At 37.7% G+C, this 16,218-nt stretch overlaps 2 protein-coding genes across 3 annotated transcripts; one reads left to right on the plus strand and one right to left on the minus strand.

Moving 5' to 3' along the window:
• The first annotated feature begins 239 nt into the window (after positions 1 to 239).
• On the plus strand, positions 240 to 10,017 carry LOC107658878 (uncharacterized). Of its 2 annotated transcripts, none has more exons than XM_016447572.1 (20): positions 240 to 447; positions 753 to 946; positions 1,024 to 1,137; positions 1,209 to 1,304; positions 1,410 to 1,520; positions 1,607 to 1,730; positions 2,558 to 2,998; positions 3,097 to 3,343; positions 4,064 to 4,242; positions 4,350 to 4,575; positions 4,700 to 4,842; positions 5,493 to 5,742; positions 5,872 to 5,990; positions 6,565 to 6,814; positions 6,899 to 7,005; positions 7,227 to 7,476; positions 8,286 to 8,395; positions 8,555 to 8,813; positions 8,893 to 9,024; positions 9,314 to 10,017. In XM_016447572.1, exons 1-20 carry the CDS (start codon positions 417 to 419, stop codon positions 9,330 to 9,332), a joined length of 3,402 nt encoding a protein of 1,133 aa, XP_016303058.1. In that variant the 5' UTR covers positions 240 to 416; the 3' UTR covers positions 9,333 to 10,017. The 2 variants fall into 2 exon arrangements, with proteins under 2 accessions (XP_016303058.1, XP_016303059.1); XM_016447573.1 differs by having other exon boundaries at positions 3,100 to 3,343.
• Positions 10,018 to 10,980: 963 nt separating this feature from the next.
• On the minus strand, positions 10,981 to 15,291 carry LOC107658880 (zinc finger protein 737). The gene is made up of 7 exons (XM_016447577.1): positions 15,101 to 15,291; positions 14,223 to 14,419; positions 14,045 to 14,134; positions 13,851 to 13,946; positions 13,614 to 13,724; positions 13,352 to 13,505; positions 10,981 to 12,911 (listed from the first exon to the last, which is right to left on the minus strand). The coding sequence occupies exons 1-7, from the start codon at positions 15,132 to 15,134 to the stop codon at positions 11,215 to 11,217; spliced, it is 2,379 nt and encodes a 792-aa protein (XP_016303063.1). The 5' UTR covers positions 15,135 to 15,291; the 3' UTR covers positions 10,981 to 11,214.
• Between the last annotated feature and the right edge of the window lie 927 nt (positions 15,292 to 16,218).

The raw sequence follows: 16,218 nt of genomic DNA on the forward strand, positions 1-16,218 counted from the left end.
TAATAAAAGTCGCCTCAATTTGATCAATTTATAAAATATGAACATAAATCCATAATGTTTCTGGACCCCATGCCCCAGACCAGTCTAGATTAAACCACATTAACAGTAAGACGCAAACAAAACAACAGCGAAAGGAAATAATGGTTTGGGAGCTGGGTTTGTGAGATGGTCTCGCAAAACTAGTATAATGTGGTTTTGCACCACCAGAGGGAGAACTCGGATTACACTGTAGACCAGACTAAAGCGGATTAGACCGGAATCCGTGTCGTTCAATCCAGTGTTTTGAAACGAACGAAATGGTCAGGTGGAAAGCGCATCGAAATTAAAAAGTATAGCGGCTTTCATCTGAATTATGATACACAGCTGTTGAAAGTATTAATTTCGAGATTGTTTAAACTTGATTGAAGTTGTAAACAATGGAAGCGCTTTGGACCAAGAAAATCGAAGGTGAGTAATTTTTTTCCTGTCTGTTTTTCCATTTTCCTAAAAATACAACACACCAAATCAGCATGTTAAAGTGAAAGCAATGTAATGAATTCAGTCATTTTCATGATTATCACGCAACTTCCTTTTAGATAAAAGCGTAGGGTTTTAAATGCATTTGGATTCATTTAATTTCTAAGGATTTTCAAAACACAAAACAAGATATCCTAATTTAAATGCCTAATATAAAGTCAAAGCTGATTAATAACATGCATGCATATGCTGCCTCTCATTGCATTTGTTTCCTATTTGTCTTGTTTTTATATCAGACCCTCTTTCATTGATGAGTTTCATCATTCCACCTTTGAGGTTACTGTGTGCAGCCATGTGGCAGGTGACTGAACAGAGACAGGTGAAGCACTATGAGATGCTGGAGGAGTTTGTAACCATGGTGACAGAGAGTATGCCAGAGCTTCTGAATTACAATCAAAGAACCCAGCTGATACTTGGATTAAGAGCAAGGGTAACAAACCACCATGAAAAAGTTTGGGCTTTCAAAGAGAGCATTGGTTACAGTACTGTATCTCTTATTTTTCACAGCGTCTTCTAGAGTTGTGTCGTGGTAAACGTCAGGTCAACCTGGAAGACATTCAGCCTTACCTGGATCGAATCTATGCTCCTCGTGTCAAATCATGCTTAGAACCCCATTTGGAGGTTGTTGAAAAATCACGCTTGCACTTAAATTAAAACTTATAGATGTTTTTAATAGACTTTATACATTACAGGTGGTTCATGAAGACATGGAGGAATCTGAGGCCTGTTTCTTAGACCTCATTCGGACCCTTAGTAGCAACCCTGAAGAGAGAGAGCATTTCTTTCAGGTTACAAACAAATAAACATGCTCACAACGCTTTCTGTTTTTGTTTCTTTGCCATGAAATGAATTGCATTCATATGCATTAATTACAAAACCTGTGTAATTAACAGAACATTTTCCCAGAGGAATATGGCCCCAAGTTTGACAAAAACTTACAGACACTTATGGAAGCCTTCCTCTTGCAGTTTGATCGGATGATGTCAGTCCCAGACCTTTCACAGGTACATCAATAAACATAAAATGTAAAAAGAACTGAACACAGTTACTGTGTTATTTCTGTTACAGTTGGTCTGGTTTTGTTCCTCAGACGGTCTCTTGGCTCTCGACCTGCCCGTCTCTTCTGGAGGAATGTCTTCAATCAGTTTTTGTCCCAAAGCAGATGAAGACCCTGCTTGAACATCACAGAGCTAATGGAAGTCTTCAGGACAATGGTATAAGTTATTACATTCAATTATGCCATATACACGTGAAAGGATATAGCAGATGCTTCTATGTTGTGTAAATACAAGATGCAGTTTTGACTCTCTCATTTAGTTGCATCTGTGTTTGTGAAGGTGTGAGCCAGCTGGCTTATGCAATCAGAATGACAAAAGAACAGCTTCACAAACGAAACCCGAATTACAAAGGGATAGTTTCACTAAGGATAACCATTTGGGAAGTCTGAAAGCAATAGTTCACCCAAAAATGAAAATTTGCTTAAAATGTGCTCACTCTCAGGACATTCAGGATAAAGATGAGTTTGTTTCTTCATTGGAACAGATTTGTAGAAATGTAACATCTCTGCAGTAAATGGGTGCCATCAGATTGAGTGTTCAAACAGCTGATAAAAACATCACAATAACCTACTAGTAATCAAAGCAAGTAATGTCTTGTGAAGTGAAAATCTACATGCTTATAAGTAACAAATCCATTATTATGCTGATTTCAACTTTAAACTGTTGCATCTGCACCAAAATACCAGACTGTAATCTGTAATAACACTTTCTAGCTGTCATCATATAACCACTTAACCACAACTTAACTACTCTTCAGCAAAATGGTAATCACAAAAACTTTAAATATGCAACATAAGTGAACATTACAAAATGCAAATAATATGGCAAAAATGTACACGTAATGAACATTTTCTTAATTAATCTAGCAGCAAATAACATTACGCTACACAAAACACCTTCACTTAATTACTTTCTCCACAAGCACCCGACAAGTGTTTGTAAGGATGGTCTTTTATTTGTCTTTTTGTCTTTCTCTGTTGTAGAGTCTCTTCACTCTGCTCATAACAGCTGTACATTTTCATCTCAGTCTCTCCCTCCGCTGGTTCGAGTCGTCATTTCCAGCGATCACACAGAATCCGGCGACCCGTCTGAATCAGGGGCCAATGTAGATGGTCAAGACAAAGATGATTGCCACACTTCTAAAACCTTGTCTGATCCTGATACGTCCTGCTGGGCGGCTAAAAAGAGAAAATTCAAAGTAGAGACAGAGGAGAGAGAGGATGAAGAGGAGGAGGATGATCAGAATTGGCCAATCACAGGTGCCGGATATAGAGAAAAGAAGAACATTGACAGCTTTCTTGGTGAAGAGCTGAATCAGACACAAACCAAAAAACACTCTAAAAAGTCCTCTAAAAAGAAAAGAGACGACAGCACAGACGTGTCCAGAGAGTTCACATTTATCAATCATTTGGGTGCATACACAGGTCAGTTCTTCGAAATGATTCGAAATATTTATTTTGGTGAATTACTTTAATATAAGCAACCAAGCAGATTTAAACTCTTTTCTGCTTCATTTACTCAGAAGAGTCTTCCTACCAGACCTCTGACGCTTCAAAAGTCCCTTGGTCAGAGGAAGAAACATTCAGCCTCATTGACATATGGGGGAAAGACAGCGTCCAACGGAGTCTAAAAGACTGCGCCCGCAATCGACACATATTCAACCTCATCTCGAAGAAGATGTTCGAGAGAGGCTTTACCAGAACTGCAGAGCAGTGTCACACCAGGATAAAACGCTTGAAAATGAGCTTTCGACAGTGCCATGAAAACATGTGAGTTCATTTATAAATGCATTTGCAGTCAACATGAAATAGACTTTCATAATGAATAGTTCATTATATTTTTATCGTTATTACTGTGAAAGTCATTTAATGTTGACTTTAAAGAAAAACTTTTAGGGCCAAATAACTTTCTGTATAGTTAAAAAAGGATCCATCTTTTTACACAAGACATTAACATGACATTTACTAAGTTTAAAAGGTAAATTAGTGAGATTTTTTTTTTTAAGAAATTAAAAATTGTATTCAGCAACAATGCCTTAAATGGTCAAAAACGACAGTTAGGACTAAAAAAAATAATGTTACATTTTAAAAATAAAATGCTGTTCTTTTGAACTTTCTATTCTTAAAAAAATATTTTAAAAATGTATCAGTTTCCACTAAAAATATTAAGCAGCACAACTATTTTCAACACTGATAATAAGAAATGTTTCTTGAGCAGCAAATCAGCATATTAGACTGATTTCTGAAGGATCATGTGACTGAAGACTGGAGTAATGATGCTGAAAATTCAGCTTTGCATCACAGGCATTTTTAAAAATAAATTAAAATAGAAATTGTTTCATAATATTACTTTTTTAACTATATTTTCATATAGTTAAACATTTGAACAGAATCTTTGAAACGTGAAACTGATTTTTTTTGTTGTTGTTGATAAAACAGTTTTTTTTCTTCCTATGATTGCAAGTGAAATGAACGTGTGTTTTTTGGCAGTATGAAAGGAGAGAAACTGGAATGGAAGTTCTATAATGTGCTGGAGAAAATTCTGTGCCGTAAAGAATCTACAGACCAGGAAGACACTGTTACTGATGTCAGCATTCCAGAAGAGTCCTCAGGACAGCAGGCAGAAGATGACACTGATTGGGATGTTTTTGGTCATGTCGGACTAGAGGGTACTCAGAATTTTTGGACATATGCTATGAACTATTTAAGTTCTAATTCTGTCTAATTAACTATTTTAATATGTTGTTAACCAAATTTTCATTTACACCCTCTCAAGACACCAGGAATATCCCATGGACAGACCAGGAAACGCAAACCCTCATCAGGATCTGGGGAGAGGACAAAACCCAGCGAGAGTTGAGAGGGGTTCTCCAGAATGGACACATCTTTGCCATGATCTCAAAAAAGATGGCTGCTCACGGCTACATCCGAACAGCAGAGCAGTGTCAGAGTCGAGTCAAAAGACTGAAGCTGTGCTTCAAACAGTCTTACGAGAGTAAACAGTGAGCGCTGTTCAACATCATTGTCAAAAAAAACCCCATCTGACATGAGAAACTAGTGAATATAATTCAATGCAGTTGTTTTATTTTAAATAACTGAAAGTGCTGTTCTTGACTCTTTTTGCAGCATTGAAGGCAAAGAGACAGTTGAATTTAAATTCTATAAACAGATGGAGAGAATTGTGGCTAATGAAGAGCCATGCTCATCACAGATCAAAGAGGAGGAGTCAATGGACATTGAATTTCAGGTGTACAAGTACCAGGAAATAGGTTTGTTCCTGTCATCTTTGTAAATATTGTATTGTGTAAGTCTACTGTTCAAAAGTTTGGGGTCAGTATGATTTTTTTAAAGTAATTATTTTAATACGTAAGGATGCATCAAATCAAAAGTGACAGTAAATAAATTTACAATGTTACCAAAGATGTCAAATAAATGCTGTTCTTTTGGACTTTCTATTAATCAAAAATCCTGAAAAACAGTCATATTTTCTACTACACAAAGTAGTAAGCAGCACAACCGTTTTTAGCACTGCTAATAATAAGAAATGTTTCTTGAGCAGCAAATCAGCATATAAGAATGATTTCTGAAGGATCATGTGACGCTGAAGACTGGAGTAATAATGCTGAAAATTCAGCTTTGCATCACAGGAATAAATTACATCTTAAAATATATTACAATAGAAAACAGTTATTTTAAATTGTAATAATATTTCACTGTTTTTACTGTATATTTGATCAAAAACGCTTCTTTCAAAAACATTTTTTTAAATCTTACCGACCCCAAACCATTTTAAATGACACGCTGCATAAATTGATCTTCTAGCCATTTCATTTATCATGAATGGGGATTCATACATTTTTAAGTGTCTAATACTTTTTGGGGTCACTGTGTCATGTCCGCCTGTCATCACCCAACATAGAAACAGCAATGAACTGCATGGACGATAGAAAGAAGGTCGCCTGGTCCGATGCCGAGACACTGATTCTCCTCCAGTTATGGGGCAATGAACAAGTCCAGCAGAACCTTCAACGTTGCCCTCACAATGGCCACATCTACTCAGAGATCTCTGAGAAACTGAATGCCCATGGATACCTGCGCTCCGCTGAGCAATGCCACACCAGAATCAAACGACTCAAAATCAGCTACAGGCAGTGCAGGGACAGCATGAGGTCAGTGAAGATATTCCAAAGGGGTTTATGTTATACAGCTTAAAATAAGAGTGCCATCACATTAGCACATTATTTATAAATATGGCCTAAGCACTAAATATAATTTCAGTGTGTGTTTTTTCTGTGCAGTTCACCTGAAGCTGAACGTGTAGAATTCAAGTTCTATGATCTGATGGAAGACATTTTTCAAAGGAATGCTTCTTCTAAAGGGTCAGGAGAGAACGAATCCAACAAAGGCATCAAATCAGGTACTTTTATTAAACATCTAGTTATAGTGTGCAAGATCTGAAATGTGTATTCTTTACTTTACTAACCTGCAGGCCATCCAAGATGTTGATGAGTATGTTTATTGGAACAGATTTGGAGAAATGTAGCATTCCATCACTTGCTCACCAATGGATCCTCTGCAGTGAATGGGTGCCGTCAGAATGAGAGGCCAAACATCTGATATAAACATCACAATAATCCACAAGTAATCCACACCACTCCAGTCCATCAGTTAATGCCATGTGAAGTGAAAAGCTGTGTGTTTGTAAGAAACAACTCCATGGAGTGGTGTGGATTATTGTGATGTTTTTATCAGCTGTTTGGACTCTCATTCTGACGGCACCCATTCACTGCAGAGGATCCATTGGTGAGCAAGTGATGGAATGCTAAATTTCTCCAAATCTGTTTTAATTTTATATCATAGTATATGAAATAAGGGTTATATATTACAGTATATTTGTGTTTTGCCAAAAATTCAGCCCAAAATGATTCTATAAATTGTAGTAATGCCTGTTTTTGATACACCAGTAAAAATAAAGTCTTTCCTTCTGTCAGAATCTCAGGACACCTGCAACAGTGTAGACCAGACAACATCCTGGTCAGACTCTGAAACTGTAGCTCTAATAGATGTTTGGGCAGAAAATGAGGTGCAGGAAGCCCTGAGAGGATCCGTCCATAACATCCACGTGTTTACTGATATAGCAGAGAAACTGAACAATCAGGCATTCTTCAAAACACCAGAGCAATGCAGATGGAAGATCAAGAACCTGACAAAGAATTTCCGCCAGTGTTATGAAAGGAAAAAGTGAGTTTATTTTTGCTTGCTGACACTGGCTTTAACTTTTCATCCACTTTGTTTAATAATTTCCTCTATATTGTTCTCATCTAGATGTGGCATAGAGAAAGTAGATTGCAAGTACTATGATAAACTGGAGCAGGTTCTGGGTGATGAGGCCTTTTCCATGGATGTCTATGATGAAGATGATCAAGATGCAGGTTTGTGACTTTGAAATTAATTCATTCATTACTTCATTTTGTTTAGGGTGGATCTCACAGGTCACATTTCACCCCAAAATAACACATTAGAATTTTTTTTTTCAATTTACAACAATAAGGTCTCTTTTAGACATTTTACTTCAGACTTTCTTATCATTACAGTTACTGATCATCATTACTGTATTCAGTGTTTTTGTTTTCATCCATTTGTTCTCCCTCAGAATACCAGCAGGCAGCCATGGTAGCCGTATCTGAGTCCGGCAGGAAGATGACCTGGTCAGACCGGGAGACGCAGGCCCTGCTGGACATCTGGGGTGATGACCGTGTGCAGCACAGCCTCATGTCCTGCCCGAAAAACAGGCACATATACAGATATATTTCAAAGAGAATGATGGCACTGGGTTTCAACCGAACAGGCGTGCAGTGCCATTCTCGTGTGAAGAGACTCAAGTCCCAGTTTTACTATGATGGGTGAGTGAGAACCAAACTCAGCAGGCTTTAGTACTGGTTACATGTTAAAGATTATTGCATTGATGACTAGTTCTTAAATGTTATTTTCCGAATGCAATAATTGTGTACTGCACAGCATACACTACAGGTCAAAATTTTGGAATAATTAAGATTTAAGACATAAGAGACTTCTTTAAATAAATTAAAAGAAAGCTGTTCAAGAAAGCTGCATTTATTTGAATAAAAATACAGTAATATTTTGGAATATTATTGCAATTTTAATAACTGTTTCCTATATTAATATATTTTAAAATCGAATTTATTCTTGTGATGGCAAAGCTGAATTTTCTACATCATTACTCCTGTCTTCAGTGTCATATGATCCTTCAGAATCATTCTAATATGCTGCTGAAGAAACATTTCTTATTATTATCAGCTGTGTTGCTTAATATTTTTTGTGGAAATCATGACACGTTTTTTTTTTAGAATCCTATAATGAATGTAAAATTTATAATAGCATTTGTTTGAAATATAATTTTTTTGTAACATAAAAGTCTTAATTTGTCCTTGCTGAATATAAGTATTTTTCTTTCTTAATCTATCTTACCCCAAAGCTTTGACTATTCTTTTAAATTGTTATATTTCACAATATTACTTTTTTTTTTAATGTATTTTTAATTAAATGCAGCCTCAGTGAGCATATTCAACGTTTCAAAACATTAAAATGTGATGTATATGTATAATATGTAATATAGTATGGTAGCATGCTATTATGAGCATAAATGTATTATATTTTGAATTCTATTTCCACTTTTTAATGTGTTTTTCAGCAAGGAGGAGTGTAAATTCTATGATCAGCTGGAACGGATTATTTTAAAGGACAGAACATCTGAAGGCCAGGACATCAGTGAACTGGAATCCATAACGGATTCTGATTCAGGTATCAATCTCAATTTAAATTACTTAGTTTTCTTTTTTTTAAATATAGTCACCCTTTATAATTTAGATTAGTTCTTCACGATATGAAAATGCTTGAATATAATTTGTAAAGTTTTACAGTTGATGCATTTGTACTTGTGAAATGTGTTTGCATGCCCAGACTCCCTTGCTCTCTCCAAACCTCTCACCTCGGACGGACCAAAGCTGGCATGGGGTGACAGTGAGACACACACTCTTATATCCATCTGGGGGAGCGATGCCATCCAGGAGAGGCTGAAAGGCTGCGTCAAACGCAAACCTGTATTCCAGCAGATCGCACTGGTCATGGCTGAGAAGGGCTACAGCAGAACAGACGAACAGTGTCGCTCCAGGATCAAAAGACTGAAGGCCAGTTACCGCCAGTGCCTTGAAAATTACAGGTAGATACAACAATGTTGACTTCAAAAGTGGAGTATTTAAATCTTAAAATTAAATATATTTTGTCATCACAACCCATAGAAATGAAGGGGAGCAGGTGGAGTGGAAGTTCTTCAAACAGCTAAATAAAATATTTGAGAAATACCCTCTAGATGACGCCGAAACCACCACGGCTCAGGAGCTAGAGGCAGTTGGGAGAAAAAACCCTAACAGGTCTGCAAAAGCAGAGCTCAGTTGAATCTGAACTGTGAAAATGTTTCTAATTTCCGATTGTAAAAGTGTAATTTCCACTAAAAAGTACAGCGAAAATAATGTGCACATATGATGGGGGCATCAAAATACAAATGGAGATTAAGGAGATTTTATTATAACATGTATAAAATGTACAGACTTCACCTTTTAATGTCAAATGTTAATGCAAATTTACTAGTAAATATGTGTTTGAAGAAAAAAAAAAACACTTGTTGGTAATCAGCCATATTTTGCTACTGCACTTTTTCAGTCTGACTATACAACACTAGTCTGGAGGGGCGAGAACCATATTCTCCCTGATGTCTGGGCTGAGGAATATAAACCAGATCTGACTGAGGTACTTTCTGTCATGTGGACTGTGGAGGATGGTGACACACACAAACCTTTAATCAGCTGAATTCCAAGCATGAACTTGTCGCTGAAAAATCCAACACTTCCACTACCAAGCAACAGAAATACAGAACCTTATTTGTGCAGGTTCTCTGTGCACAAAATACAGCACACTGGCACTGTATTATGCTTGTCTGTATTATGCTCTTCTGTACATCTGAAAGATATTTGCCTAATGGTTCTGTTCTCATGTGGTCTCAGTTGATCATGTTTTTAAAGGGTAAATTTTAACACTGAACTTAAATTTGTCTCCACTGCTTGGCAGCTTGTGAGTGGGATGGATTTGCGTAGTAAGATGAGAACTGAAGCCAGTGGTCTACTGAACAATACAAGGTCCTTACAACCTCAAACTGACTCTAGTAACGGGAAATAGAAGAACCAAGTCTGAACTTGTAGCAAAGCTCTTTCATTGTAACAAAAAAATCATTTTAGAACATAATAGAAAAACTGGAGGGAATTTAGTCAATCTTTTTCTTCCTAGTGCAGAAAAAAATTATCTTCCAGAAAATGTATTTATATTGTATATTTGTATCATAAAAAGAAACACATTTGTGCTACATGGGGAAAAACACTGAAATAATTTCCATTTTGTACAAAAGCATTAACTTTTAAAGTATATTTGCTAGATTTAACTAAATTTAATACATACATTATACAAAAGTTACTGTTACACAGGATGATGCCAAAGCTCACTGCTCAAATCTCAATCTCTTTTTAAGAGTATCCAATTTGTATTGGCATGAGCCAAATAACGGATGAATTTTACATCCAGTAAGAATTGGTACAGGAATTTTGTGTACAAAAACATACAGCATTATTCACTGATGGTGGAAAAGTGGACAGTATTGATGTTACAGTGAGTTTATCCAATATGCTTCTAGGTTTTTGAAGTGGACAACCAATAAAATTATAGTTTTTTTTTTTTGAGTGGTTTAAATCTCACATTGCTTTTGTCCTTAGGCATTTTACTGTGTAATAAACAGATTATTTACTGGTTTGTTTGTTGAAATGACTTGTCCAGCATGATTGAGATATCACAATGACTATGACAACAAGCCTTCTGGATTGAAGAACTCAGAAGAATTTAAGGAGTAGTTCATCCAAAAATGAAACTTGGCTGAAAATGTACTCACCCTCAGACCATCCACGATGTATATGTAGTGTTTTTTTCATTGGAACCAGTTTGGAGAAATTTAGCATTACATCACTTGATCACCAATGGATCCTCTGCAGTGAATGGGTGCTATCAGAATGAGAGTCCAAACAGCTGATAAAAACATCACAATAATCCACACCACTCCAGCCCTTCAATTAATGTCTTGTGAAGCAAAAAGCTGTGTAACAAACAATTCCATCAAGAACTTTTCAACTTCAAACTGGAGTGGTCATGGTGTGGATTACTTGCGGATTATTATGATGTTTTTATCAGCTGTTTGGACTCTCATTCTGATAGCACCCATTCACTGCAGAGGATCCATTGGTGAGCAAATTTCTCTAAATCTGTTCCAAATTTCTACAATATCAACATCATGGATGGCCTGAGGGTAAATTTTCAGCAAACTTTCAATTTCTGGTGAACTATTCCTTTAAATACCACAAACTATGTAAAGTATGAATTTATAAAGTATTTCTGTGTGCAGTTTCAATTATGAGTTGCATAAAGCATGGTTTGGAAAACAAAATTATATTACCTTTTAAAGTAATGACTAGTTAATCATGTGTCAGCTGATCATTGTTAAGCCGCAAGATCCCTACATTCAATTAAGGGCTTTTGTGTTCTGGTTTCATGCGGCTACGTGTTTGGTCGTAGCTCCTTCTACGATTTCCTCGTTCACCCAAGTGAGTTCTCTCATGTTTCTTAAGAGGCCCAGCAAACTTGAAGCTCTTCCCGCAATGAGAGCACTGCCACGGCCGCTCGCCCGTGTGGCTGAGCATGTGGTTCTTCAGGTGAGACGAGTGCTTGTACGTCTTCCCGCACCTTTCACAGGTGAACGGCCTCTCGCCCGTGTGCACGCGCTCATGTCTCTTCATGTTCCCAATCTGAGAGAATGCTTTTCCACAGATCTTACAGCGGAATGGACGTTCTCCAGTGTGTATGCGCAGGTGGCACCTCAGCATCTCAGGTCCCGCAAACGTCTTGTTACAAAGGGTGCACGGGATCTTGATCCGCGGTCTCTCATGGTTGCGCTGGTGTTTTTTCAAGTCGAACATGTAGACAAAGGACTTGCCGCAGATGGAGCACAGATGCTGGCGCTCACCTGCATGATAACCTTTGTGTCTTCGAAGGAGGCTGGCATAGATGAAGCTCTTCCCGCATTGATTACACTGATACGAGCGCTCCATGGAATGGTAGCGGACGTGAATGGACAGCTTAAATGCCGTTGGGAAACTCTTGTCGCAGTGAGGACACTGGTGCAGGTTCTCCGAGGTGTGGCATTCGCGGTGAATCTTCAAGTATGAGCCTTGAGAGAAGCTTTTGCCACAGATGGTGCACTTGTACGGTTTCTCACCAGTGTGCACACGGATGTGCTTGATGAGGTCTGCTTTCTTGCGAAAGGTCTTGACACACTGTATGCATTTGAAAGGTCTGGCGAACGAGTGCGTTTTGATGTGATTCGTCAAGAAGCTGAGGCACCTGAAGCTTTTTCCGCAGTCTGAACACTGGAACGGCCGCTCGCCCGTGTGAGTACGCATGTGATTCCTCAGCAGGCATTCGAAGCGGAACTCTTTGTGACACTCGGGACAGCTGTGTCTTTTCTCCTCCTGCATTGTCTGGGACTCAGAAGGAGTGGCCGCTGCCTTTTTGGAAACTGCGGCTCGAGGCGGACTGCTCTTTCTGTGGATGATAGACTTCACAGACGGTGGTCTTTCTATGACAGGAACGTAGACAGTCTCCTCCCTCACAATTTCAACAGGAGTTGGAGGCAAAACTGGTAGAGAGATGCCCTTTCCAGTTAATTCTGAGATCCACTGCTCTAAACTGACTTGCCTCACACCAGACGTTTCCACCATCTCTGATTGCTCTAGAAACTGCAGTTGAGTCGCCTCCTCTCCCTCGTTCTCAAACTCTGACACCACCACGGTGGAGCCGTCTGTGGTCAGGTAGATCTGCTGGACTTCACAGACGCCCGAGTCTTTCTCTTCACAAAGTACCTCTTCTTGTTGTAAGCCTTCCTCTGCTTCTTCAGTGGCAGCTATTGCTGTGAAATCCTCGCTGTCCGCTAAAGGCTCAGCCTCTTCTGTGTAACTCTGAGAAGGGCTCATTATGGCGATGGCCGCATGATCAGATTCTGTTTGTGATTGGTTCTCTGTGCCTTCTGATTCAATGATAATTGTCTCTTGTGCAATGGAGGTGGGGGGCAAAGTTTCCTCACGTTCAATGGTAATGGTAGGTGAGACAGTTTCTTGTGCGATTGGATGAGGCAAACAAACTACTTCAGCTGTAGAAGGAATGGACACTGTACAGACCAAAAGAGAAAAAAACCCTTAGAAAAATACTTAGATATCTTAACATCTTATTATAGTTGACTAAAACCATATCATAATGTCACATTTCACCCCAAAATAATAAATATTAGAAATTACAATTAGCCTTACTGTCTTAAAATAATGTCTCAATGCAAAAAAATAAATAAAAAAAAACCTCAAGGGTCCTAACAAATAATCTTTTTTTATTAATAAATAAATGTATATATAAAAAAAACACAATCATCAAATTAAGCTTATTTTCAGAATAAGGTGTTTTTTTCTTCTTTTTTTCTTCAATTTTAGGGCGAAATATGACCCAGATATGTTTTAAAAGTGTCATATGAATTAAATATAAATTAAATGTCTCACTGTGTTTTAGTTATTCAACAGATGCAAACAAATATGGTTCAGTAGCAACAGTAAAGCTCACTTTCACTGATAACTCTTTGAGATTGCTCATTGTTTCTTGTGTGCAGTCTTTTGGTTTTGAAATGCTGGAGAACATCCTTGATCTCAGCTGGATCTGAGAGTGGCTGCACAATCTCCTCCATCATCGAGAGACCGCCGCAAAGCCGCGATGCTGTCTGAGAAAGTCGACATCAGATTTCAAATCAGATTTACCTTTCATTTTAAAATGTTTGGTTTATTATTGTAGATGGACCATTTTCTTCAATCTTTCATCGAGGACACACCTCTTTCAGGTTGGGCACCGGCAGCAGATCTTCCACTCGAGACAGGAACTCCCATGCAAGGCTCTGTAATACTGCATCAAATCCGGATCCATATTCTACAGGGAAGACATGCTGAAGACAAAGAGACAGGGGTGAAACATGGAAAAACATTTTCATGCTTGCTTTATTCATTCACCTCACAGAAATGTGAAGAGGAAAGATGCACTAAAAGACAAGAAAGAGGTGAACAAATCTAACCTGGATGAAATTCTCTTTCTTTTCTGCATCCTCTAAAATGTTGTGCACCATTCTGATAAATTTGTTATTGATGATCTCACTTTCCACATCTTTACACTGGAACAAATTGAAAGCAAAAAAACAAGACACTGATAACTTGCTAAAACAGAATTTCTGTATATGGTTAGTGCAATTACAAAAGCAACATGAATTACTTTATGTGTGAGATTTCGAAGAGAATCCAGATGAGCTTGAATGATCCACAGATCTGGCATTTGATCTTTTAGACAAAGCTCCAATATCACCTAAAAGAAAAAAATCCCTTGTTACTTGTCTCAGACTGTACAATATTTTTTTTAAAGTATATTAAATATTTAGCTGAATTATGACTACCTTTTTCCGCAGGTGAAAGATCAGTTTATTAACCAGACTTAGATTCATGATGTCTGGCACGGTCTCGGTCACCAGCACCACAAATTGCTCCAGCTTCCCGTACTGTGTCACATTGCGACGCTGAACCACCTGCCATAGAAACGCTGACATCAGCCGAAGAGGCGGCACAACCAGACGCAGTGCAGAGAGAGGGAGAGCTTGGGGGAAATAAAGACAGTGCAGATAAATATCAGAGTATAATATCAAAAGATCTTAATAATTCTGATAGTAATGACGAGTCTGATAAGTTTGAAGTTATTATGATGCATTTAATTGTTGTTTGATTTAAAAATCAAATTCTTGTTTTAAAGAATTGAATTTGAATGCATTTACATCAATTTATGTGTAACAATTTTTTTAACAACACTTGAAGAAATCAGACTTATAGTTCATTCTAAGCAAGTTAATCTGTAACAGGTGGGGTACAACATCTACATGGCTCAATAATAATAATATAGTACAGAGAAAGATAACTTTATAGTACAGTAAAGAGACAGTCTTTATAGTACAGTAAATATAACTTTTAACTACTCTTAAATATTAATCACAAAGCAAATTAAATCTTGTTTTAATGAATAATGTCAATAGAGCTTGAATCTAACTAGATTATAAATGTATTCTGTCATTATTCATCATGGACACTTTTTAGAAATATTCTTCAATAATACAGTTCGAATAATGTTAAAGAACAAAATTGTGTTTTTTTACCGGGCCGCTCTTAAAAAATAATATAACCAAATGTGTTCCGAGTTGTGTGGTGTGTATGAGTAACTTTAATAGGATTGGTTGTGCTAGCTTCACTCTCTTAGCATTTAGCTCACAAGCTAAATAAAACTCACCCGCCTCGCGACTCTCTACGTTAAGGATTTCCATTATTTAAGGTTCGAATAAATCGATTTTTGTCTTTTAATCAAACTCTGAACGCCTCGTGACAGAATTAAACCATAATAGCATTAAACGCACTGGCGAACGACTGTCATGAAGTTGACCGAAGCAACGAACAACAACGCGCTGAACTGGGATACCGGAAGTAGCCGGAAGGAGGTCTTTATTCCGCGCTTTTTTAAGATGTTTGACCGTGCACGACACCGCATCAGGTCTGGCGGAGAACGGGTGCGCTGTCACCTGTTGTAAAACAAAATGTGCCAATTTATATCTTTGCAAGAGATTAAAGTGTTCATGGCATTAAGTAAAGTACAACTTTGTCCACAAGGAATTGGCTCAAGTGTAAGTACTATCAAACAGTGTAACAGCAAATACACATTAGTAGAAAGCAGAAGACATTTGGGAACATATTTCCGATTTACTGATAACATGACTGACAGAATTTCAAAGGAGTCATAAGTAACTTAAGATACAGTACGTACAGTTACAATGAAACTGTAATCAATCACAATATTGCATCTCTTCTCTATTCTCTTCTAATTTTTGTTCTTTTCTTTCGCTTTTCCCAGAGCCCATCACTGCTTTTAACTGACAGATGTTATTTCGGAGAAGCACCTCCATTCATAAACACATTAAGTAGAGGGGGAGACAATAAAGGGTTCCATGGAAGGAGGGAATGATGTAATGAAGGAGACGAATGGTGCTCCAGAAAAGGGGGGTCACATTTCCCAAGCTGTTTCAAATGTCTACTAAGGGAGATACTGCTCTCTTATAGTTTTATAAATATGGATCTTCACTATTAAGGGGGCATACTGATTGTTACTTCGGTGAGTGTGTGTGTTCGCAAAAGGCAAAGTCTGGCTGGAGTGTGACAAAGTGCATAAGATAAATAGAAATGCAAATGATTATTATGGCACATTTATTACATTTATTATGGGGGAAAAGTTGTTTAATTTGTGCTATAAGTTGTCAAGGCAGGAGGTTAGAGAATTTATACTGTGTCTTGATGATGTTTCGTCATCTTACCTGCAGATTGAGGCCTAACTTTGTTTTTTGCTGTTTTACATGGCTT

Source organism: Sinocyclocheilus anshuiensis, unplaced genomic scaffold (genome assembly GCF_001515605.1).
Source record: "Sinocyclocheilus anshuiensis isolate Anshui unplaced genomic scaffold, SAMN03320099.WGS_v1.1 scaffold283, whole genome shotgun sequence".
Lineage (NCBI taxonomy): Eukaryota > Metazoa > Chordata > Actinopteri > Cypriniformes > Cyprinidae > Sinocyclocheilus > Sinocyclocheilus anshuiensis.